This window comes from Anopheles stephensi, chromosome 3 (assembly GCF_013141755.1).
Source record: "Anopheles stephensi strain Indian chromosome 3, UCI_ANSTEP_V1.0, whole genome shotgun sequence".
NCBI classification, from domain to species: Eukaryota; Metazoa; Arthropoda; class Insecta; order Diptera; family Culicidae; genus Anopheles; species Anopheles stephensi.
The window spans coordinates 42620891-42645126 of record NC_050203.1 but is presented as its reverse complement, the minus strand read 5'-3'; the positions used below and the strand labels follow the sequence as shown (position 1 = coordinate 42645126).

At 46.4% G+C, this 24236-nt stretch overlaps 4 protein-coding genes and 1 long non-coding RNA gene across 8 annotated transcripts; 2 read left to right on the top strand and 3 right to left on the bottom strand.

Annotated features, from left to right (window-relative positions):
• Nucleotides 1–205: 205 nt before the first annotated feature.
• On the bottom strand, nucleotides 206–6271 carry LOC118512399 (armadillo repeat-containing protein 2). Its single transcript, XM_036056781.1, has 9 exons — nucleotides 5669–6271; nucleotides 5231–5578; nucleotides 2800–2981; nucleotides 2587–2730; nucleotides 2374–2508; nucleotides 2198–2300; nucleotides 1181–2115; nucleotides 549–1104; nucleotides 206–489 (listed from the first exon to the last, which is right to left on the bottom strand). The coding sequence occupies exons 1-9, from the start codon at nucleotides 5823–5825 to the stop codon at nucleotides 344–346; spliced, it is 2706 nt and encodes a 901-aa protein (XP_035912674.1). The 5' UTR covers nucleotides 5826–6271; the 3' UTR covers nucleotides 206–343.
• LOC118512411 lies at nucleotides 1933–3434 on the top strand. Its single transcript, XR_004906291.1, has 2 exons — nucleotides 1933–2027; nucleotides 2178–3434. It is a non-coding gene; the product is annotated as an uncharacterized LOC118512411 (long non-coding RNA).
• Nucleotides 6272–6367: 96 nt separating the features above from the next.
• On the bottom strand, nucleotides 6368–10145 carry LOC118512404 (zinc finger protein 420). Its single transcript, XM_036056790.1, has 8 exons — nucleotides 9680–10145; nucleotides 9015–9603; nucleotides 8622–8936; nucleotides 8410–8537; nucleotides 8231–8320; nucleotides 8058–8147; nucleotides 7829–7969; nucleotides 6368–7748 (listed from the first exon to the last, which is right to left on the bottom strand). Exons 1-8 carry the CDS (start codon nucleotides 9809–9811, stop codon nucleotides 7680–7682), a joined length of 1554 nt encoding a protein of 517 aa, XP_035912683.1. The 5' UTR covers nucleotides 9812–10145; the 3' UTR covers nucleotides 6368–7679.
• Nucleotides 10146–12292: 2147 nt separating this feature from the next.
• Nucleotides 12293–15177, top strand: LOC118512410. Its single transcript, XM_036056808.1, has 3 exons — nucleotides 12293–13583; nucleotides 13714–13860; nucleotides 13959–15177. Exons 1-3 carry the CDS (start codon nucleotides 13030–13032, stop codon nucleotides 14146–14148), a joined length of 891 nt encoding a protein of 296 aa, XP_035912701.1. The 5' UTR covers nucleotides 12293–13029; the 3' UTR covers nucleotides 14149–15177.
• On the bottom strand, nucleotides 15067–24012 carry LOC118512409 (group 3 secretory phospholipase A2). Of its 4 annotated transcripts, none has more exons than XM_036056805.1 (7): nucleotides 23638–24012; nucleotides 20223–20435; nucleotides 19728–19897; nucleotides 19028–19222; nucleotides 17450–17537; nucleotides 15817–16484; nucleotides 15067–15588 (listed from the first exon to the last, which is right to left on the bottom strand). In XM_036056805.1, the coding sequence occupies exons 2-6, from the start codon at nucleotides 20426–20428 to the stop codon at nucleotides 16202–16204; spliced, it is 942 nt and encodes a 313-aa protein (XP_035912698.1). In that variant the 5' UTR covers nucleotides 20429–20435; nucleotides 23638–24012; the 3' UTR covers nucleotides 15067–15588; nucleotides 15817–16201. The 4 variants fall into 4 exon arrangements, with proteins under 4 accessions (XP_035912698.1, XP_035912697.1, XP_035912699.1 ...); XM_036056804.1 differs by lacking the exon at nucleotides 23638–24012 and adding an exon at nucleotides 23355–23607; XM_036056806.1 differs by lacking the exon at nucleotides 15817–16484 and having other exon boundaries at nucleotides 23638–23935.
• Between the last annotated feature and the right edge of the window lie 224 nt (nucleotides 24013–24236).

Sequence of the window (24236 nt, the reverse complement as noted above, 5' to 3'; positions counted from 1 at the left end):
CCTTGCACACTCGCCTACTGAACTTCGCTCTGTAAAGAACAACTTGAATTATATTAGGAATATAATAATTGTTAAATCGCCGTGTTATTTTTTATTGTTAGAGTATATCTAAAGACCCAACATTACCTACATATATCGTATTTCGGATAGTTCCCAAGTTCCCGGTCAAAACCATGCTAGCAAGGCGTCAACAGAATACTTGGGATTGCGTTTGTAAAAGTACATACTACTTTATTTGGTAAGTATTGTTACAACAAGCTAGTATGAAAGTGGTTCTGTTTCTATTGCACTTGCATTTGCATTGACCTCTCCCAGCCGTCTCCCACTTGCACCAAGCTCCAGTTTATCCAATTTCCTCGTCCGACGACTCACACGGAGAGTTACCATTCGACATACAAATTTGTAACCGTTCCAGCAGATCCGTTGCTACGGGTGCAAAGTCTTCCCAAAAATTGTCCGGTTCCTTGTCACCGAACAGGCTCTCTTCATCTGCAATCGAAGCGGCATTGTCACTGTGCATTGTGTATCGTGGCGTCAGTCTTACTTACCAAGCCCTTCCGCCAAAGCTTCACAAATTAAGTCAATTTCCGTCTGGCCTAGCGTTGCCAACATATCCGACGTATCGATCAAATAGTTCCATACGGCCTGGCACGCAATCCCAGCCATAATCCAGTCCCGATTGTCGACGCCCTTCCGCAGCAAGCGTCTCAGTATGATGGGACCATCAATTCCGCGAAACGGAACCCTGCTGGACCAATCGCCAAGCATGTTCACCAAAACGCCGCAGGACGTAACCATCAGCTCGTCGTGCTCGGACGTCAAGCAGCTCTTCAGGATCTTCATGCCATTCTCCGCGCAGAACGTTTGACGTATCGAAGCGTTCCGGGTCATGTTACCCAGCACACGGGCCACTTCCGAGCGGGCTGGGTTCTGATCGCTCTTCAGTATGGCGCACAGCGTCCCACAGATGTCCCTCATGCGTTCTCCGATGCTTCCGGGGTGCGCGCTGTGACAGGTTCCCTCCAAGTCGACCGGTTCGTAGTAGTACGAAAGGTTATGCAAAGCGCCAAGCGTTGCAAACAGAAGCTCCTCCAGCTCTGCTGTCTGCAAAGAAACGGACCAGAATCCATCAGCTCTCCCCTTTGCCCACGAAGGCAGCACCAAAGCTGAGGAGTCCTACCTTGGCATCCTTCACCTTGAGCAGAATATTCAGCAGAATTTCGCCCAACGGTGCCCGCTTGCTCATCCCGTAGCCAACATCGCCGTTCACACACATATTTGCTACGATTCGAATAAGCTTTGTCAGCACCTGCGCGATCGAGTCTCCCATCTGATTCTTCATGGTGAAGCTCTTGCTGGCGTAGTACTCCAAGGTGGCCAGTAAGGCGTCGCACGACACATCACAGCAATGGAACTGGATGCGCGCCGTATCCCAGCGCGACATTACATTGCCCAGAATGTAGCCCAACCGGTTGCAGGTCGCCAAACCTTTCTCCACCGTCTGGCAGGTTTGGACGATGGAGCCGAGCAGAATGCCCAAGCGAGACGCAGCCACAGCCAACCGCTCGCAACACTCTGGCCGCTCCGAGAGCACGCTTAACGTGCGTATGATGTTGGCCTGTACTTCAGGCTCTTTGATGCACATCTCCGCGGCTCGCACCAAAAGTGGCACGGCTTGTTCGAGCTGTGCTACATCTTGAACGTCATCTTGCTCTGCAGCGGTCGGGCGACCTGTCGCCACCGCGTGTTGCTGATGCATTTGGTCGGACAGCGGACAAACGCGCGAACCGACTATGCAACGGTTGCCTGCCAAAGTGCGCAATGCACCCGAAAGTTGAAATAATGCGTGCAGTGGCGATCCGGACAGTTGCGTGGTGGACGCTATATCGTTGATCATTTTCAAATGCAACACCATCAGCTGGCAGAGCCCCCGTTTGGCCAATCGAACGGCTAACGACCGTTGTTGCCCGTGGTCACCGGCCTCCGTGGCAATGGCCGTTGCAGTGCTGGATGCGTTGGACGAACCGGTAAGGAATCGTACTGCTCCGTACCCATAAATGCATGCCTCCGAATCGTCGATTGGCGATGCACGCCCAAGTCCATCCACTAGTAGCTCTGGGGGGGGGGGGGAGTATAAGAAGCATATTCAAACTCAACATCAATTCTTATCGCGCTAGAATGCTTTCGAGAAACGTACCGGGCACATCGCTGTCCATGAAAAGGGTGTCATTACTTTCATTGCGAGCTATCTTGAAGACTAGCTTACAAGCCCCAGTCAGGTTGCTTCCGCTAACATTCATCTGCAATGAGACGGGAACGATTCAAGCATCAAGCTACGCTCATTAAGGTTATCGAACGTATGCTCGAACGTACTGCCAGCACTATGCCAGCCACCAGCAGCAAAATCTTCGATGCGGATGCTTCCACCAATCCATACAATGCTCCCAGCACAGCACCACGCCAACTGCCCTTGGCGTCCTTAACCCGTACGTACAGTTCTTGCAGTATCTGTCATATAAAAGAATGCCTTAATGTAATGCATCATTTACGCTTTAACTCTCTCTCTCTCTCTCTCTTTGCACGTACCGCACTTATATGAGCGACTGTACTCTCGTCACATTCTTTCAATCCGGAATATGCTTTCAGCATTTCCAGCAACGCTTCCGTCGATGAGTGTAGCAGCAAATCATTGCTTCTTCGCAGTAGCTTCGATTGATCTTCAAAAGCATTCTGGGGAACGATATAATGCAGCACGCATGTGGGTTATTAACTTCAAACTTGTATTAAGCTCAAACCTACCTTGCTACGTTCCGGTACGATCGAGATGGCTGTCGGAATTGTCTCTTCAAACGACTGCACCTGTCGTCTTTTCAGGGGATGATTCTTCACAATACTATTTGCCGGGCTCGGTGCTCCGGGTGATTCTGCTGCCTTCTTCGACTGCTTCAACGTTTTGCTATCCGGCAAATCACGGTCAGTATCTGAATGGAAATATGGTAACAAATACTTTAAACACTCAGATCAATTGAATTTAATGGCTGAACATGAGCCGGGTGGAATTTGATGTCTCCCCTACGTTCTCGAAAATCGAAATCATCCAAGCAAATTACAATTGGAGCTTTTTTATTTAATGGACTGTTGGCGTTAACAAAATTTAAAAATTTGTCAACGTCCGACAAATATCGTTTTTTTTTTCGGAGGATTCGTGTTTGCGTGATTTCACGGTAGATGGCGGGCCTGGCAAACTGTGGGCACGAATAAGCACGAAGCCTCGTAGGGAATTGCCCGCGTGGCGGGGTCGACGACCGAAGGAAGAAGAAAAAAGAGTAAAAAGGGCTAGCTACGAAAGCGGAGGACGCAAATCAACCCACGAAACTCGCCGTACTCGCCGTACTCGCCGTATTTGTACTAATAAACGTGTTAATAGAAGTGGAGTGTAAGAGTTTCGGATAAGGATTGAACGAATTGAGAAATTCGTGTCGCGCTGTTGCGATTCGTTAGTGTTGCCGAGGCGTCGACTCCATCTTCTTAGCTGTTGAAACTTGGGAAAAACGGATTAAGTCCTACCTTTACCGTATGATCATATAACGTCAGAATTGAATTGATAATAATTTTGCCGGGGCTTCAGTTGCCACATCTGGTGTGCAATCTGGAAGTGTGCTCAGTGCCCTTACTTTTCCTACTGCTTGTCAACGACTGTGTGAGTGTTCTTCCCACCCGACCCGAAAATGTTCCTTCAAGTGTCCTCGTTAACTGATTGTGTGCTTCTCCAAGAGTCTCTCGTCTAGAGATACTATCCATCTGGGAGTGTAGCTCATATCGAAGACTCCATAAACAGGGCTAATAAAATGCTCGGTCTCATTATACGTATGACCTCCGGAATCCTACGATCCTCCTTGTGCTTATCCTGCCTTCCCATCCTTGATTCCTATCCATACTCCATTCAGTCGCGTGCGTGAAAGACCTCCTCTCCCCATCCCTTCCCGCCGCACATTCCACGGCCAGAACGACCCATTGGTCCTGTCTCTTTCAGCATTTAATGATGCGTATTACCTATTCCACTACAACGTTCCAGTTTTCCAACTCCGTTCCCACCTGCCTCCATAGTATAACGAACATATTTGTTTAACCCCAGAGGCAAACAAATTATTTTTGATAATGATAAGAATAATAATAAGAATTTCAAACATGATTGTGTACAGTTATCCTGGAGTTTGGGCTTCGAACGTTATAAGTTGCTTCACTGCTTCACATAGCGCTCCGATCATTGCGACTTCTATAAGAGCAGCAGCATGTTCACGGCACGACTCATTTACTATGCATGTAATGGATTCCTCCTCCCGGTCTGCATCGCGTCTGACGCGTACCGTACCATTGGCATGTACGTCTCACGATTCCTCAACCACGATTTATCGCCCGTCAGGGAGATTTACAGCGAAAGCTGGATAGAAGACTAAACTTAACATGCATGAAATCCTAACCGTTAAGGAACTGTGTCAAAGTGAGCTCATCATCGGCGTTGGAAGACGTAAAAACTGGTGAGAGTTTTGCCCTGTGTGCAGGTTGACCTTATTCTTCGGCAGTCCCCTTGGGCAACTAAATCCAGTTCCATCCAGATGTAGTGGATGTCTTTCCTGTGGTCAAGGCTCAATGGCTTGGTCGCTCATTCTCTCTGCACAAGATTGCAGATTCGACACCGTCTGGTGGACCACTTGTCAATTATATGCCGCCAGACGATCCTTTTGGCCTTTTGATGGTCTTCCACAAGGACAGAGCTGGTGTTATAGACACGTTCCCCAAAAAATGGCCGACATAAAATTATTGCTTCTTCTTCCTTGGCACTACAACCTCGAGAGGTCTCGGCTTGCCACATTTCTGGCTTTCTATGACTTTATTTTAAAAATTATTGCATTACCGTATAAATCAGTACTAAGGAATATGTATACCTGCTTATCTAAGTAGAGCAAAATTTAGAAAGAGGAGGCAATTTCTACGCCGCTGCGTACTATTTTCACACTCACATTTCATATTGATCGATCAAAAAGGGACCGCATGACAGCTCCCCATTCTAATGAGACATGGGTAAGTGGAAACCAAAAAAGGTCAAAGGCTAAGTTTAACTAAGTCAATTATAAAACTGAACACACCAAGTCCAATAACTCGCCTTGACGTGAGCTGGGTCAATATTCAATTCAATATTCAATATTCAATATTCGTTCGTTGTACTTACCATTCTCTAACGATCCGGAAACCTTCTGCTGAATACTGACGAGGGCTGGAAGCTTTTCCCTGCCAACTAGCATCGGGACACTATGTCCAGCGCCATCACACCCTAAGCCAACACTGCTGCTGCCTATGCCATCGGCGGATTCCGACCGTGCGGACGAGCTGGCGGACGCCGCAGCACCGTTGTTCGGCTGGATGGGCTCAAGCGAGGGCAGCGCGTGAACTCCCTGCTGCAAATACTTCAAATTTATTGCACTCGGAGGTCGCCCCGGAGGAGCCAGCCGACCGTACAGCTGTCTTCTTGGTTCGCGCGGCGTTATCGGTCGACGGGCCGATACCAGCCGTGTGCCTCCTGTGCCAGAGGGAAGAAACTTTTGTCAACATTTCCCCAACTTTTTTAAAACGGTTCTCAAAATAATCGACTCTGTAAGCGACGCATTACCTCCGGCTAGCATGCTTTTAGCTTCACTCACTATCTCCGCACTAGTTTTGCGTACTAAGCGGCCCACACCTTTTGACCGCTGGTTTGACAGTGTAAGACCACTGCTGTCCACATTTCCACAGCCGGAAAAATCGGTCGGCTGCCGCGAGTTTTCCATCACTCTGTCACAGCCGAGGCGTTGGATCCATGGGCCGCTTCCAAAGGCTTCTCTTTGTTCCACTGCTCGCAATCACCGTTCCATCTACCGCTGCGCTGCCTCGTACAAAATGGCGTCCATTCGGTGCAGAGTTTTGGAAAGCAACAATTTGTATCACAAACTTTAAATATCGTCTTTTATCGTCTGGCCGGAACCGTTCCACGCGTATCTTTGCTGCGGAAAAAAATATTCACCCCTAACTATCTCCTCCGCCAAGCATGCGTCAATCTTTTGTTTGGTCACTATGGCAACCCTTGGTAAACAAATGCTTCGGAGTTCATTGGGGTTGGGCTGAAGAAACCGCCACGCAAAATGAGCAGTAATATTGTTCTTTTTTTAATGTAAATGTTTTTAATTGCATAAGCCGCATCTCGTATGATTATTTTAATATTTGTTTAATTTAAGACGCAGCTAGGGTAACTGATCACAAATGACCTTTTTAATATCGTTGCTTTAATATCGTTGTCGGAATATCGAGCACATGCACACACAAACACACAGCGTTTTGCTTTTTACTTTAAATCGCGTTATTTATTTTATGAAGAACTTGTTTATTTACAGCATAATCAGTATATGTACAGTGTTTAAGTTCTACTGAAAGCGGATCTCCGGCACTCCTGCTCCTCCTAAACAATAACGATAAACAATCCAAATCCCAAAACCATTTGGCAATGTTTTGCGTAACTAAATTTGCTAAAAATAATCATGTTTCGTTTGCCAATTTCCTATTGCTACCAGCAGCTTGCTTCCTACTATGGTTTGCACTGTGTTTCGAGAGATCGAACAAAAGTTTGGCCGTGTGTGTGTGTGTGTGTTTAATAGCCACCCTTTTTCCTCTCTCACTTTGTTAAGCAATTTTTGTACGCGGTCGTTACTGTTCTGTTGCCATTCAGCAAACAATCAGTTAAATTGCACTTTCCTGCATTGAAAACAGTTCCGGACACTCCAGCAAGGAATCATACTTGATATACATCCGGAACAGGAATGCAAAATAGGTCCGACGAATGCAATGCAATCCTCAACATCAAACTGGATTCAAATTAAAAATCAATTAAAAGTTGCAAAAGAGAAAACGTGTACGCTCATGTACTTTCGATTTCACTCGATCTCCCAACACAGTGTTAAGCAGTTTGCGTCATAAACGAGTAGCGAAGCGAAATTCGGTTGGAAGAAAATGGTGGACATTAAATTAAATCGCCTTAATTGGTAGATAGAGCTTTGCGCTACAGCATGGCTGAATTCAACTGCAGCTCCTTTAAACTGCACCTCAACCAGATGGCCAGATTGCTGGGTGGCTTAGAGGTCGCGGGACCGTTTAAAGGATTGTTTAAAAGGTTGTCTTCCAACTGAAATACTATACAGTTAATAATGTGCTGCAGTTCCAATCAGCAACGCTCTGATCATATTGCGCAGTGGGGTGGTCCGTTATGACGATCACTGGAATCTACGAAATTGCACCAGAGTTGTTGTGGTAAATAAATGAGAATGACGAAAGAGTGCGTTGGAGAGGCAATACCAAAACCGAAAAGGCAATATAGTGCAACGATAGCAAATACCGCACCGAAAACGCAATCGATCCCAATTTACAGAGCTGTTGCAGTTAAGATCTCGAAACCTGTTCGATAAGCTCTTCGGTGTGCTGCTGGGGTGTAGTATTCTCAACAAACCTTGCCTTCTCCTGCGTATTCGCTTCGCTCCCCCCCCCCTCTTTTGCTACACACGATTCGTGATAAATATTTGCTCTATTTTGAAATGTTGCTTATTTTTGCGCTATTATCGGTCGCAGCTTTCCGCGGGCACGGCGATTGCTTCCGATTAACTTCGGCTGATGGCAATTTTTTTATTCTGCTGCAACGTTGTGCCCATATGATGCTGGATGTGATCCTAAAAGTAAAACAATTGTTGGTTTGTTTGGTGGTTATGCTTTGGGCTACGATTTGCAGCAGCAAGCAGGATACCATTACCTTCAGCTCCGACTCGTGGAAGTATGATTTATCACAGTGAGGGCATTTGTAAATTTTCTCCTTATTATGACGCTGCTCGTGGATGTTTAGCTGATAGTTGGAGCTGAACTTCTTCTCGCAAATGGAACATTCGAAGTTTTTCTGATGTGTGTGTGTGTGTGTGTTAAAGCATAGAGGATGTTAGTTAGTTTGCATGGTACGTTGCCTTGGAAAGCGCCTACATTCCTACCTCAAAGTGCGTCTGTCGATGGCGGTACAGTATCGATTTCGATTTGAACTCCTTGTTGCAAATGCTGCATGTGGGTATCTTGTCCTTTTTCTTTAAATAAGATGGGAGACGTGAAATTGAGTTTTTACCATCCATCCCAAACAAGCGCCCGAACACCGCCCGTCTCTTCTTACCTCATGTGTTTTCATGTGCATTCGCAACATTCCCGGTCCACGAAAGCTTTTACGGCAAATGTGACATTCCGGTTGCTTTTTACAGTTCGCCTTAAGGGAAAGTAGATGAGAGTAGAAGTGTTATGCCGCGACCGATCGTTCAATACCCCCATCCGTTCTGCCACCTGCACCCCACTCACCTTGATCCAATTCGTGTGAGACGACATGTGATGATGTAGCCATTTTGCTTGATTAAACTCCTTATGGCAAAGATTGCACACATACCGTCCTGGGCCGGGGCACGATGTTTGATTCGTTAGGAATTCCGCTGCAAAAGTTATTCAGCAATCAAATCATTCGTTAGTCGCACTCGCATACATGCTCACAGTGGTAGGAGGAGCAAACACTTTACCAATCTGCTTCTCTTCTTCGTCCGATTCTTCACACTCCGTCTCGGCGTAGTATTCCGTTTCGGCCTCTTCCACGCCCGGACTTTCCTCGATTATTTCGTCCGTCTCGATCGTTTCGTCGTCCGGTATAATGTACTCCACATCCTCGTCCAGCTTTTCGTGCATCTGAATGTCCGGTTCGCTCTCCTCCAGCTCTATGTGTTCCGGCTGCTCAACGGCCATGTGTGGATGAGGCTGCAATTGATGCGCGTGCATTGCATCGGTTGGCATGGCGGCAGTTGCCGCAGGAGCCGTCACCATCAGCGGCACAGATGAAACTGTTCAAAGGAAGGAAAACGGGAGATTACGGTGAAATGGCAGCCAATTTAAGTACGGGTGCGGACGTGCGCCCATACCATTCTCTATGTACTGCGCCTCTGTAAGATCTGGCTGCACTATGATCTCGCAACGATCGTCTGCAGTGCGTTGAATCTGTAGCACGTGGGCCGGATGGCCGTTCTGGGTGATCATTTGTACGGTATTGTTTGGACCCTGTATAAACTGCCCGATGGAGGCAGCTTGGAATTGCGGAGTAGTCTGGATTATCTGTTGGCCAGTCGCCGTCGTTATTATGTGGCCGGTGTTTATGATTTGTGCCCCGGCATTGATTAGTTGCGCACTGGTCAGTATCATTGCAGGTGCCGCCATTGGAGCTTCTGTCTGGATTGCTTGCATGTCGGTTCGCTGGATGTGTAGCTCGTGTAGCTGCGGGGGTAGCATCGCCGGCGCCAATTGTTGAAGTTTCGGCGGACTTAAGCCCATCTTTGCCATATCCGATGGCATGCAATCTTTGTTTTCTGTATCTACCGCTACCGTGATGCCCTTGATGTACTGCCTCAGTGCTGAGTCGGACTTTTCCACGCGGGATTTGAACGCATGGCAGCGACTCACCTGGTGGATGCATTGCAGGCATATTTTGTCCGGCCAACCATCCATTTGTTCGATCTATAAGTATGGAAGATTAACCGTAAGTTGTATCTCATCACTCAAAACCTGTCTTTTATTGCCTTAAGGCACCAACCTGTATCTTGGCGATTTCCATCAACATTTCTGCAATCATTTCACCGAAAAGTGGACGCATGTCTTTCTTCACTGCCAGACAGATGCGGCAAATCTTATCCAGCTCGATGTTCCTTACTATTAATTGCTCCATCGTACTCGAAGGTGCCCACCGATCGCCCTATCTACCAATGGCTAACTTCACTTCCTATTGCTTTCAGAAGGTGTTGTTCCTACTCAGCGACTTTGTCGTGCAGTCGTCGCCCAACACACACACATCAAGCGTCGCTCTAGCCAACCAAAGCGTCTCTCGCACTGCAAACGATGAACCAACCGATAGAATGAAACTCAATGCACAATATGCACCAACTATCGCGAACCACCAGCTCTGCCTTAATGCATTTATTCGACAATTTATAACAACAATTCGATGTAAACAAAAGGAAAAACTTTTATCGGACGAAAATATGCAAACATGGCAGCGTCGTTCAATCGCTTTTGACATATCGCATGACACACACAGCTCAATGACAGCCGAAAACGATAAGTTGAGCTGACATATTCCATTTCAAATTTTACCGTTACTCATCGTCTGGTGGAGACCGTTGTAGGCAATATTGATGATTTATTTAAATTTCATCATTTAGTATTTTGGTGCTGTAAGAAGCTTTTTCTGTTTTGCTATGAAAACGTTCGGTAGCAAAATGTTCTATTCTCATAATAAAAGTATAGACACTTTCCAGAATACCACCCAGGTAACAAAACCATCACCCTTTCTCGCTTTGGTAGCCCAGTGCACAATCGGGTCGCGTTTTGGTCGAAACCGCATCGAAACGGCCTGTCACCGTGTATGAAACACTCGGTTGTGAGAGTGTGTGTGCATTTTGTCAATTTCGGGTGTCTCTTCAGGAAGATGAAAAAAACAGTAAAAAGAAGAACAACTATCATTGTGAAGTACAATACGGCGTCATGCCGTAATACTGGAATTATAAATAAATAAAATATCATTGTGAAGTGTAAACAATCAATGTTAACGCCAAGAAGCTGTGGTATTTTTCATCAATTTACTAAAAATTATGTAAGGAAATCATTGCGAAGGATTATTTTTGAGATTTCACAGTGGACAATTGAATATCCGAGGCTTTCAAATGCCGAATCTTCTGGTTTTGTTTCAGTGCTACGGAGCCCCCTTTCAAAGGCATTGGAGATGGTTAGGCCACTGGGTTGTTGCGGGTGTATTGTGTGGACACCGAGGTTGTTACCACCAGACCGAGCGTTCTAACGGCAGATGCCCTGAGAAAACTGGGTTCCTAAACCTCCCGGAGCGCAAAATCAGTCGCATCGCGGTCCGAAGGCGGTTGTTTTGCCGTCAGAACGACTGTCTTCGGGAGTGGAAACACAAACATCTTCGGACCAATTTTATGTCATTTCTAAAAAAATCAACTTGTGTGGACTTTCTTTCATGGCTTAATCATCATCATCATCATGTATGTATTTTCCTCTGTTTTTCGCTGGTTTCGATCATTGACTGGAGTTGGTACGAAGGCACTGTTTTAACTATGGCACTATATTATCTATGTATCAATGGATGCCAATCGTACCCAGTGCACTCGGGTCGCTTTTTGAAAGAATGGAACACATTTTAACTTGCACATAACTGCACAGTGCATTGCTTGCGATTTTCTGACGAAAAATGCAACCAAATATCTTCAGTCCTCTGTGGGACAATATTTGATATGCGAAGATGACCCATAAACTAGCAAAATTGTTTAAGGGACTGAGAATCGAGGCTGTTTGTTCATTTTGGTAGCTCCATACCACATGATTTTGTAAAAAAAACTCTGACATATCTCGACTAAAATGGTGGGCTGTCAAATCGACAGAAATCCATCTAAATACATACACCTTGGTCCGACCGAGAAACCGCTATTCCGACACCTCCTCTCAACTCCCTTTGGATAAGACATACGGTCTTTAGTAACATTTATTTAAAAATATCCCTGTTATTACCATAGCATAGCTCAAAGCTAACGCAACAGAATGAAAACAACATTAATTGATTGAGCAGCCATTAAAAGTATAGAGAGATTGAGAGAAAACATTAGAGTACAAAAACTAAAACAACGTTCAATGGGTAGTACGAATAACACTAACATCGTTCCAATATACTGATTTACTAACACTAATCATCTTCTTCTTGTTTGGCAATATATAACCTCGAAGGGGTTCTCGACATGCCATTTCTGACTCTCTATGCCTTGATTTTGCCCATAGTTGGATAGCCAGCCAGCTCGTTACGCAAAAACTTCGATTCGAAAATTAACCGAAAGCTGGATGTGATCGACCGGGCATTTATTTTACAAAATCTCACGTCTAATAACTAACCAACGGACCGAACACTATGAAAAGCAAAAAGCAACCCAAAAATGGCATACCTCAAGGGGCCAATCAATGTATGTGCTGTGTCTTTCACGACGCTCTATGAATAATCGCTTTTAACGAACTAAATTATTTGCATTTCATTAATGTTCGTACCGCGAAAGTTTAGATGCTAGTGACGACGACAAGGTCAAGTTTATTGGCACTATGCAAGAAGATAAACACTACCGTAGCGTTATATACTACGCTTCGGTCGCAGCAGCCTATCCTCCGATCCTCTAGCGTCGTTCATGACGCAGCATTTGCACGAATCCGGTGGACAGATCTCACGCGAGCAAAGCTGCGAGCTCATCTTCCTGTGCTCTCAAACGGCACAGGGTGTGTGCAATGCTGTTTAGACTGCAAACAAAGCACTCGGTCAGCCCTGCCTGCCTACCCGACCAAACAAGCGATCAGCACAAGCAAGTGCGCAAAGGGAGAAACACTGTTCTGCATCTTGCACCGATGGTAATGAATAATCCATCAATGGTTTCACTATCTTTCGCGTCACCTAATGCTGGATGCCTCGCGACGCGAAGCACCTGTTCCGATCCATCCGTACCACCACGAAAATGGGACCGCGGTGCAACTCACACACTATAGCTAGAAGGCGCCCCGTGATCATCAACGCGCGAGGCACCGGCAGTAGTCGCGAGATAAAGTTATTAATTCATAAATGACGATAAGTGTGACAACATCCGACCTTCCGTCTCGCACACGGCTTAGCTGACTTTGCGACTAGCGTCGAAGGCTTTTCTTCCCCTGCATTGTTTCACTCGTCTGCCCGCAGTCGCACCCATCTGCCCTCACTATCCTCTTTTCGCCCATGCTCACCATTTCACACCAACCTGACTGACTAAACGGACTGTTTAGTGTTGGAGGTTATAATAAAAGAGCACCCACTAGCGATCCTTCCCACACGTGGGAAAGGTTCAGTCAGTGTTTGGCAATGAAATGGTGCGCTCGTACGGCATACTTCTTAGTGCCGTTTTAGTTACGGCTGGCGAGCTGGTGTCGGGTAAGCTGCTGCCAGCGCCAAACGATCCCGAAGCTTCGGCACGTGCCCTCTACCGGTCGCTGGATGACGGTGGGTACAGCCCAACGCTCGCCCTCATCCTGCAGGATTACATTCTGATCAACAGCACCGGTACCGTGACCTGGAGCAATCCGGCTTTTGTCTACTACGATCAGCAGTTGATCGAGGCCATCCAGCAGCAGCTGGAGGTGGAAAGTGAGCAAGATGCTGCATACGATCACCAGCAACAGCAGCATCAGTGGCAGACCGATCACGGTTCGTCGTTGCTGCCACTGTACGGTGGGTTAAAGTTTCTCACCAACTACTGTGGCCCAGGCAACTGGTCCGCCGACGGAAGTACGGTGCAGAGTGCGTACTTTTCCAGCATCGACCAGTGCTGCAAACAGCACGACGAATGTCCGGACACCATTGTCGAGCGGAGGGACTACCGGCGGTACGAAGCTTTGCCCTACAAGCCGCAAATATTCACCAGGTACACACCACCACCTACCTTCTCCAATCGCTGCTGATCGACAATATCGATCGCGCCCAATCGATTAGTGTTTGATGATGATGTGTGTGTGTGTGTGTTTTTTTTTTCCCTTCTGATACCATCTGCCTAGACTGCGGTGCAATTGTGATGTGGTGTTTCTACGCTGCCTGCAAAACATTGCCACCTTCTTCTCGTATGCCGTAGCGTGGATCTACACCAAGTTCCAGTACAATTGCTTCGACTACGAGCACCCCGTCATGGAATGTACCGTGAAGAGGTGGGTGGAACCAATCGCGGATCGTGGACGCAAGATCGTGGGACACGCGACTAATCCCCCCCCCCCTCATCCTTCTAACCCATTGACCTTCGTTGCAGGAATGATGGGTTATTCACTGCGGATCGCTGCCTAACGTACATGGTGGACAATTCGAATGACAAGCGATGGCAGTGGTTCGACATTCCGTACCTCAGCTCGAATCAGTTCATTTTCCCCGAGGTGGAGTACCGATACGAGCTGGACTGGTTTCATGTACTTTTCGACCGTAAAATCTCCTCCAAATCCTAGCGAGAAGCTAAACATGAAACTGTATTATATTATTTTTGAATATTTTCTCTGGTAGCGCTTCTGAAGATGAGACTAACTAGTAAAATCTCAACCGTAAAAAAAATTAAATATTTAAATTTTGTTACTAAACCGGTCATCATTTATAAACATTATCAGCATTTAAGCTCAATATTTATTTACTAATTTTAACGTTATTTTCATGATGTCTATGTCCTTTCTCTATTATTAACGATCTGCAGCAAGCGCTTCGCTGTCATGCTTACTGCTAGATTTTTAAGTGTTAAATGTTTTTTCTTAGTAACGCCAGACCGTATCCATCAAGAAATGTCCATAAATTCTTGGCTAGGCTGAGGTCTGGAGGTCATTCCACGAGGGATGTGGAAGCTGCTTACCCTGTTCAAAGATTTTTTTCCTCCAAAAAATTTAAGCTCATCTGCAAACAAATTTTAAGCTATTTGCACTTACTATTAAACCCCATTAAATCCAATATGGCGCATACATCGTTTGCCAATGAGGTGATTCTTGGCTCTCGCCGCGTTCCTGGTTTGCATCTGTGTTGTGTTTTCTGCTCTTACCTGTAAGTTCCTCCACCGATCCGATCCGTACATTATTTGTCTAAGGAATATTTTCCTCAACCAAGTTTCTTCTAGACACGACCACCAAAAATAACGAGCTACTACGAAATAGTACCACGTGTCGGCTTCATTTTAAATTAAATAAGTGCAAGGGGCTTAAAACAAAAACAAAGGAAGAGGAGCGGCACTTTATTCGGCCGGTAAAAACTGTAGCAATGGCAAGGTAAGGTAAAAAAGTCAGATTATACTTCTCCAGTAATTCCAGTACGTCTAGTAAATATAGCTTGGGAAGATCGGATTGTGTATCGTCAGGAGCTTTAGAGATGGTAAAAATTCGAAGCGATTTGTTTGATTCCATGCATTTATTGTCTACTAAAATCTAACTTTTGAAGCAATCGATCAAGTAGAAAAAAAGCTTTCTAATCTCTGTTCGTCTGCATATGTACGTGCAAAATAAAAATAAAAAAATAGCTAGCCAACAACACTCGTGCTACATACTTTTACCTGAGAATCTTGATCTCTAGATCGAAAACGACTACTACTACTACTACTACTAGCACTACTACTAAGCAGCTTAGCAGGCTCACACCGACGAATCAAATCTCTTTGGCGCATTTGCTTTACCGTGGATGCTGTGCCTTGTACCATTTTCAGTAGTGCTCCTTAACAGATCACCCTTCCCCCCTGTGGCCGTTACACTCCCGAACCCTTCCCCGAACCGGCTCCGCCCGGTTCCGGTGAACTCCCGGAAGCGGTGTTGGACTATTTGTTGGACTTTTGCTGCATGATCGGGATGTACTTTTCGCTCGGCCGATACTTCCACCGCGAGCAAAGCTCGTCCGCTTCCGTCTGGTTGAAGCCCACCCTGAATTTTTGGAAGCACAAAACAAAAACACACACACACATATGTAAAATGAAGGATTTGCATTTGAAGGGAAACAGCTGTCAAGCTATGTTATTTAACCTTACAGAACTTAAATGCCGCAGAGCCACCAGAAAAAAGCCTGACCCCCTCCCACCCGCCACCACAAAAAGCCATCACCATCGCGCGCTTGCTTTCCCAAACAACCCCAGTTGCGCAGCTCGCACTCACCATTGTCCGTGGGGCTCTACTTTCCGCCGTCGGCCGCTGCGTTCTGTTTCCTGGCCAATGACATTCATTCACAATTCTTCCGCCGCGACAAACTTTCCCTTTTTTTGTTGCTCGACAATAGTACTTTCTACGTTCTTCTTCTTCTGCTCTTGCAGGGTAGGTGCTCATGGTCGCTTTTCTGATGCAAATTATATTTGACCCGCTCGCTTTCGCTCTGAGCATGCTTTAGAGTATTGTTTGACCAGAGGCCAGGGGATTAGGTACTTACATACATACAAAAGCTACGAAAGTGAGTGTGTGCCTGTGGTTGACTACTATTCACACCCAACACTAATCAGTCTACGATATAAATACTGTTCCTGAGCGAGCCGGTTCTAACCGACACTCAACCATAGACGATCGATTTGGTCGTTAGGAAGTACCGTGTGTACCCGTTCAGGGGGCGCACAAACAGATCCTTAAATAGGTTGTGAGATATTAAGCCTAGCGAATCAATTTTGAGCCGATTCCCGTCGGCAATATCGTTCGAGTGCGCTATATCAAACGATCGCGAGTTGCGTAGCGCATTGTGCTTGCTGCTGTGGTGGTATGTGGCTCCGGCATACGGTAAACTGTACGTGCCCGAGCGATAGAACTGAACGGGACAGTCGAAGCCGGACTGGCTGACACTGAAAAGGGGGCAATAAATAGTTCAATCAAAATAGGCGTTCATCCAAATTGCTGTTGTTGCTGTGAGACGTCACGTCACGCCACGGCTGTTAGTTTCTTCTGATCGTCAACGTATCTGTGGCAGACTTTCGCTTTTCCGCGTTCAGTCACCCTCAGCATCAATTACGGTTCACCCTGAATTTCGAACGTACCGAATACTTACAAACGGTTTTCATCTTTTCCCCACACCAACCGCAGCGCGCCAGCCTCACTTACAGAGTCAAGGTCAGAAAAAAACCGCACCGAAACCAGTCACCCGTCGGTTCGCCTCGGTCGACCCTCGTATGCCCCTTGTTTACCCCGGCGCTTTGCTCTTCTGCTTACCAAGCGTGCGCATTGCGTCCTCAGCCCAGCACACCGATTTCACACGATCCCGCCTTTGCCCAGATCGCAACACTACCGGTTACTTTAAATCAACAAACCGTCCCAAACGATCGACCGACCGAGAGTTTTATCTTCACTGAACACCGCGTATTGAAACCGGACCGTTCCATCCTCTCTTAAGCGCATTCAGAGCTGTGTCAACCGTCCATATCGAAACGCGGGCCCGAAACACGCTTGAACGTGCTCTGCCCGCACCGCAACTGCGCCAGCCGGTGGTGGGCCACTCTTTGCTAATCATCATCAACTCTCCAGCAATCCGTACGCTGGCTCGGAAGAGGATTACAACACCTGCCCCGGTGGTCAAGCTTGATGGGTGCTGCCCGCGTATTTTTTCGGAGGTTGTAAAGCGTTAAACCGAGCTCGCCAATGCAATGCTTTCTTCGCGACCCCGTGAATCCCATCCCCCCTCCCCCGGTGTACTTTTCGCCCTATCAATCATGGCTGAGAATGTGACGACCGATCGCGGCCAATACGTTTGCGGCACTATTCGCGAGAGGAAGGGTGTCGCACAATGAGGGATGGACTTGGTGGTGACACTAACCTTTGCCAAACCGAGCACGGTCTTCTCTCGCCAAAGCATGTCACCTGGACGACATTGAAGAATATAGCACCGAGCGTGTTGGCCGTTTCTGTGGAGTAGATGATAGTAGGGAGACGAAATTGAAACAATAAAATAGCGGCAATAGCACAACAACACGCAGCATCGGTCGATCAACATCGTCGATCAACTCCAAGCACGGTCGTTTTGCTATTTTATCTTTGGTGACGTTGCTTAATCGCGACTTGCTAATTGTGGGGCTTTAAGCTAGACAACGCTCGTTTGAATCGAAAGGCAGTTTGAAAAGGGGAAAGAAAATCTTTGCAGACGCTTCATCCACAAAATGCAGCACAAGCTTTACAACTAGGCTTTCGAAAGAAGCTATTTTAACTCTAACTGATCAGGTGTCTTGATTCGATTCGTTGATTCAACATACTGGTAACCTTTCAATGGTCGAGAAGATGATCCTCGTAAAAACCGGTAAACTGATACAGGAATTTTTGAATAATTCGGTGGAATGTTTCAATTGGATAGTGGGATATAGCAAACAACTTGATATAGCAGCGATCGGGCAATGGAATGTTGCATTCAGCTAGGGGAAAATTTGCAAACTCTGCGGCTGCGGAACTTTGCAATCAGCTGAGGATTTTCTGCCACACGGACAGCGGAGGCCCTGGTAGGCCTAAATTAAGATGGAGTGATGGCGTTTGATGCGTCCGCCAGAACGGGATCCTCATTCTCATTTCGCTGCACGATGGTGAGATCATCGTACAGCTCGTATAGCTCATCATAGTAGCGGCTGCTGCATTGTCCTCTCGAAGAGGGTTTAGTCCGTTTTGGACAGCGTCCATGTTTCAGGGACGTATGTGAGTACAGGGACTGTAAATGTCCTACAGAGTTCCAGCTTGGTCCGTTGTGATAGGCATTTTGAGTTGAGAAGTTTTCTTCGCGACTAATCGGTGGCTCTTCCGCGTAACTCAACGTTTTAGCGGGTTGACCGGAGCTGACTGTTGACCAGTGGCGGATCAACGTAGTAGCGGAAGAAGCGGCTGCTCGAAGCCTCGTCGATCGATGAGGGAAATCCTGGTGTTTCCCTCTAATATCACAATTAGCGGGACCTCAACTGCTATTCTACTCTGCGCCTCCAAATAGCTTGACCCACCACTGCTGTTGACGCCCTTTAATTACTTACTTAAATTACCACTTCCTTATTTCACATCTGATTACAAAGATCCAAACCCGAATTGCAATTCTCTCCTTACCGAATGCAACTGCCCACCAACAGGTTTGCAATATCCCTCATTCAAGTCGAAACACACCACTGAGTTATTTTAAAAATTCCATTGTACGATGCTTCCGACCATGACTTTAAAGCAACATTCGTTTAGCATAATCGAAGCGTAAAATAAGCGAATTAATGTAAAGATAATGTCCAAAAATTTTGCATCTACTTGCATTTTCCGGGAATTAGTAAGCGAGTAGATTTTTTAACCCTTCGCAATGATCGCTACCACGAGATATTCGCTCCAACAATTGGCGCCGTCGTCCATTGCTCGGTGCCGGCTTATATGCACTACGTACCCGTGTTTAAGTTTTGCAAGCACCGCCGGAACCGCGCATCGCAATCGCAGTGCGAACGGGTGAAGGTCCCACGGTTGCATAGCCCACGGCGGCATTCACCCGGCAGCAGTATGTTCGGGCACAAGTCATGCTCCCGGCAGCATTGATCCTCTGCAGCGTACCGTCCCACATCCGAATAGTTGGTGGCGATGTTACCTGTTACAATTATCAACAATTCTGGTATGAGTTCTTGAGAAGGTAATTGCCACAGCCGGCACGATACAGTACAACGATACTTCCGACCTGACCGAAACGAGCCGGGCGCTTAAAATGCTTCCCGGCGGCAAAACAAAAAACAATCGCAAAAAAAAAGAATGTTTATCTAGCAAATTAGATATATTGTACGGCACACTTCCTCCACGAACGATTCGTTCCGTAGTTAGTTAATGTTTTTTTACACGCCGTGTTGTGTTACCCGCGCCTGCAGTTTTTGTATCTTGAAATTGTAATGGCGCCTTTAACCTTTTTGTTTGTTTTGTTCTTGTGTTTGTCGGTCGGAACAGAAGATTCCAATGCCAGAAATGGTAATCGTATAAACTGTTGCACGGTCGTGTTTTTTTTTTTTTATAGACTACACCTTCTACCATCAAACGCAACTTCCTGGCTGTCCTTTAATCGCTGGCCCGAATCGTGATCGCGATCACGCGCAAGATCGACTCACCCGGTCCGCACCATTTTGTGCCAGGATAGATGAATCCCAAACCACCCTGCAGCTCGCCGGAAATGTCACTCGCTTCGCCGCACACTTCCTCCAGTGCTATGACCGATTCGCGCGGCACTTGCCGCACCTTCTTCGTGTCCGATGCCAGCAACATTCGCTGAATGTCTCCACTGAAGGGAAACGGCAAAAAACAAACACAAAAACAAAAACAAATGTGTTATGAAAATGAACTTCCCCACTTTGGGTTTGCTTGTTTCATCCGCATCGGCAGGTTCCTTGTGTTAAGGCATCTTTGAAATACCGCTGCGCCGCGTGGGGCCTTGAACTTCCTCCCGGGCGGGTCATGGACCGGTTTTTCGATGTCGTTGCTGTCGGTGGATTGAGTGTCCGCGTTCCCTTTCAACCTTCTTTGCGCGCTTGATTCGTCAGGACTCGCTCGCTGGCCGAGGGTCAATTACCTGCTGCTAGTGGTGAAGGAAGCTGAAGCGCACTTACCGATCAGAGTGGATCTTGCAGTAAGGAGGTCGACTGCTAAGTTCGACCATCCGCGTCATCCGGAAGTCGGCCACTAGAACGGAACTGGCCGAAACTTGTGCCTGCTGTAGCAGGTTTGTCAGCAGCAGCAGCAGCAGCAGCGCCGGGCAACATGCCACCCTGAAGCACCAACCGGAAGCACCACCAGACATCGTCGACCGTTGCATCAGTGCGCTGGAAATACCATACAGAAGATAATCATTGCCTTGTTTGTCTGGAACTGTTGGAAATTGTGGATCAAACGTTGCAGCATAACCAGTCTTCTTCTTCCAGAACGTTTTGAGGGCCATTCAGGGGGAGGATTCATTCATGAGTGTGATTACTTTGAGTCGACGTTTGTTTCCGTGAAATGGAAAACAAGTACATATGTGACCTTGCAAGTATTTCTGGACTTGCCATACATGTCATGACAAATTGATCATGATCTTCACGCGATTCATAAGTGACTGAGCTATAAGTCACTCAAGCTATAAGAAACATTAGTAAACCCAATTGCCGTATAGCTCCAGAAAGAAAGTGCCTATAGGGAAATAGTGGACGAATTAGTGGATGATCTCTAGCGTAATCTAGCTCGTCAGATCATATAATGATGACACCGTGAGTCACATAAATAGAGGCAAACAACGGCGCCGGGCTTCATACGGCAGAACCGGGATTCAAATTTCATCCGGACCGTTCCCCCGCAGTGAGGACTGACTGACTATTCAAGGGCTTTATTAATTTTATTTATTTTTGAAGAATTTTAGTAAATGTTTTTGGCTCTCTGGCTGCCATACGGGAAGGACACGATGTTTTTCATATTTTGATTTTTAGTATATTTTTGGATTACTAAAAATCAAAGCACACAAAGCTGGTGTATGATAGTAAAAGCCAGTCCCTACCTAGAGCGAAAAACTTGTAATAAAATTATTCAAAATTACACTTCTATTAATCAAATTGGTATTCAGCTGCACTTGCAATTTTTAACGATTTTTACAGCCATTATAATAGCAGATACAAATATTTTTCCTAGGTGTTAGATATAGTTATGTTACATATGGAGGACACTTGCATGTGTCAAACAAGAATTGTTAAAATTTTTCAACAAAACACATATTGTTATTCTCTACAACTTACTTGGAGCATCAGTTTAAGCTATTTCATCTTCCTCTTCTTCTTCCCTGGCACTACAACCTCGAGAGGTCTCGGCCTGCCATTTCTGGCTTTCTGTGACTTAATTTTACCGGTAGAAAAGTAGTCTGCCTTACGTAAGGGGAGGTGGTCTGGATGGGATTTGAACCCCGGCCCTACCGTGTGAAGACCGGTGCCTTTATCGCCTCTGCCACCGGACCGCCCCAAGTTATCTCTTCTAGTTCTTTTTTATTCTAAACAAACAACTGTTTGTATAGTTATGTTAAGGACTATATACAGTGCTTCGCGATGTCACAAAACTACCCCAAAGATGATTTAAAATCCCCGTTGTCCATTTGAAGTTAAAACAAATTTGGCCTTCTTCAAACTACTAATTGATTAGTTGGGGCGATCCCGAGCCGAGGGGACAGCGGTGCCGGTCCTCACACGGCAGGACCGGTATTCAAATCCCATCCAGACCGCCTGCTCCGCCCGTACTAAAATCAAGTCAAAGAAAGCCAGAAATGTGGCAGACCGAGATCTCTCGTGGTTGTAATGCCAACAATGAAGAAGAAGAAGTTCAATAAATTTGGTGATCTTTGTCATGATAGTTACTACTTGTAGATTTCTACCCAATTTCTTGATCGTCCAGATGACAATAGTTCTTACGCTTTTTTAAGAAGTTTTTAGCTATTATTTATTACAATTTTGGAACCTTATCTTCCGCTCTTCCTCGTCATCAGCTGCAGTGGCATTAAATTCTCACCTCTGGGTCTGGCCACCTGCCACTCACGGCTTTAAAGCTATCCTTAGCCATTTATTGACCTGACACAGCGCTATGTACGGCGAAGAGGAGCAATACTGCCACTATACAACTCCCATAACAATGGGGGGCAAAACACGGTGTGCCGCCGTTCGATGCACAAACTTTCCCTCGTTGCTCTTGCTCGTCTGGCGAGCAGGCCTAAAGAGAGAGAGACCCAGATTTGGGTGACTACATTTTTGCACAATAATATTCTGTTTTTAAATTTTTGCACAACCAACATCTATCCAATCCAACCACACGGTCTAGTATGGCTCCCATGAGGAGGACGCCTTCATGCATCCACCGATTAGCGGCACCGAATTGCGTCACTTTCACGTCGACGGCATTCACAAAACAAAAGCCCCCCAGTGCCATGCATGCATATGGATGAGCGATGAATTTCACATATGTTTCAGTGCGGTGCGGTGGAAACTTGCTTTTCCGGTTTATGGCCGGCAGTTTTTTGTTCCCTCTTCTTCTCTTCTTCTTTCTATTGCTCAGCATCCGTCCGTCCTCCCTCAACGGACCACTTTTCGGGTGACACTGACCTCGAGCAACGACGGCCGCACATGCCGGGAGGAAGAAGAAGAAGAAGAACAAGAGCATGAGCCACCGTCCATTGATCTTCGATCGTCGTGAAAGGCGTTTCGGGTCAGCACCCGTTATTGCTAACGCTTTTATGCTAATCATAATGACCTTCAAATCTTCGCTCGATCTTATCACGGTTGGCGCTCTGGTCTGGTCGAAAGCTCCGAAAGACACTTCCACAGCCGCAAGTTTTATAAACAAATAAAGAAGCACACAATGGCCCATGGCAAACCGTGAGCGTTAGAAATGTTCTGCTAAAGTGAGAAACATCGTTCTAGTGGACGAAGGCGAAGTTTGCACAGTTTGTTCCAAGCAAGCATTAGATCATCTCAGCTTAGCAAACAATAGCGTTTTGGGGAGGGGGGGGTGGTCTACATGGTGCAAAGGAACCCCCATTCAAACATATTCTTAAGAGCCACACTAAAATTTACACTTCCGAAGGTTTTCCTTCTCAGCTACTAGATACAACGGAAAATTACAAACAGAGTCGTCGTCGTGTTCGTCGCAAGTGGCCAGTAAAATTGTTCACTAGTACAACAAACGACAATCGCAACGTCTTCGCATCAATCAAATTAGATCAAATTATTCACTTGGGACATGTGCGCGCTGCCGATGGCGAACCATAACGGATGGGCTGGGCTGGTGTGCGCCGTTTCTCCTGTTTCGCCGTCAACAAACAACACACAGAAACCACGGGTTGTCCTAATTCTGGGTCGGCAAGCGACAGTACTTTAAACGGGTCTACGATCCCTTTTTGCACTTCTCATCTTCTGGAGCCCACCACACCAACAAAACAAAACAAAAAACCTTTGCACTTTCTTATCCTTATCACATCAGCATCACACTGTCACTGCATGCAATCGTTGTTATTACCTTTTTGAAAACGGAGTAATGCCAAGTAGTAATGCCCGACGTAGTAATGCTTCACCAGCAACCAGCACACAGCGCCACAATCATCCGCGATCCGACGACCCGTATCGTTCCAAAGTCAAATGTCAACTGATGCGCGCGAACCGATGCTGCTGCTGCTGCTGCTGCTGCTGACCACTGCCAGCCAAACCGCCAATAATATATATTTGTGTTTGTGTGTGATCGTCTCACCGCCACCATCAGACTTCCGCCGCTCGACTGATCTGTGCGGATGAAGCCATTTTGGCTGTGCTGGACGACGGATGGATGCTGTGCCATTGAGGTTTGTTTGTCAGCTTACCAATAAAAGATCTTAGACACCAGATTGTTCGAATAGTGCGTCGCGTTGGGTGACGCACTATTCTTCTTCGCGCTTTGCATCACTCAATCGCTGTACCTTCGGCTCTTTGGCTTAAGTACAGGCGATTAGCGATCCTCATCGTGCCTCGCCCGGTTAGTATTTATGGTGAAAATATACAAATTATATTGTAAAAGCGACTAGGAAGGATGGTGCGGTGCGTGCGGTGGTCAGTAACTGCAACCTTGATTCGTTTTGCCCATCT

Excerpts from the sequence above, each read along its gene's own strand:
- LOC118512399 (XM_036056781.1), bottom strand. The coding sequence starts at position 5,825 with ATGGAAAACTCGCGGCAGCCGACCGATTTTTCCGGCTGTGGAAATGTG. Across the intron at positions 2,301-2,373 it reads TGGCTGGCATAGTGCTGGCA|ATGAATGTTAGCGGAAGCAA; the intron begins GTACGTTCGAGC and ends GTCTCATTGCAG. Across the intron at positions 490-548 it reads AGCTTTGGCGGAAGGGCTTG|ATGAAGAGAGCCTGTTCGGT; the intron begins GTAAGTAAGACT and ends CTTCGATTGCAG.
- LOC118512404 (XM_036056790.1), bottom strand. The coding sequence starts at position 9,811 with ATGGAGCAATTAATAGTAAGGAACATCGAGCTGGATAAGATTTGCCGC. Across the intron at positions 9,604-9,679 it reads TGGAAATCGCCAAGATACAG|ATCGAACAAATGGATGGTTG; the intron begins GTTGGTGCCTTA and ends CCATACTTATAG. Across the intron at positions 8,937-9,014 it reads GGCGCAGTACATAGAGAATG|TTTCATCTGTGCCGCTGATG; the intron begins GTATGGGCGCAC and ends TCCTTTGAACAG.
- LOC118512410 (XM_036056808.1), top strand. The coding sequence starts at position 13,030 with ATGGTGCGCTCGTACGGCATACTTCTTAGTGCCGTTTTAGTTACGGCT. Across the intron at positions 13,584-13,713 it reads AAGCCGCAAATATTCACCAG|ACTGCGGTGCAATTGTGATG; the intron begins GTACACACCACC and ends CCATCTGCCTAG. Across the intron at positions 13,861-13,958 it reads ATGGAATGTACCGTGAAGAG|GAATGATGGGTTATTCACTG; the intron begins GTGGGTGGAACC and ends CCTTCGTTGCAG.
- LOC118512409 (XM_036056805.1), bottom strand. The coding sequence starts at position 20,428 with ATGCAACGGTCGACGATGTCTGGTGGTGCTTCCGGTTGGTGCTTCAGG. Across the intron at positions 19,898-20,222 it reads TGCAAGATCCACTCTGATCG|TGGAGACATTCAGCGAATGT; the intron begins GTAAGTGCGCTT and ends GTTTCCCTTCAG. Across the intron at positions 16,485-17,449 it reads CCGTGCTCGGTTTGGCAAAG|TGTCAGCCAGTCCGGCTTCG; the intron begins GTTAGTGTCACC and ends CCCCCTTTTCAG.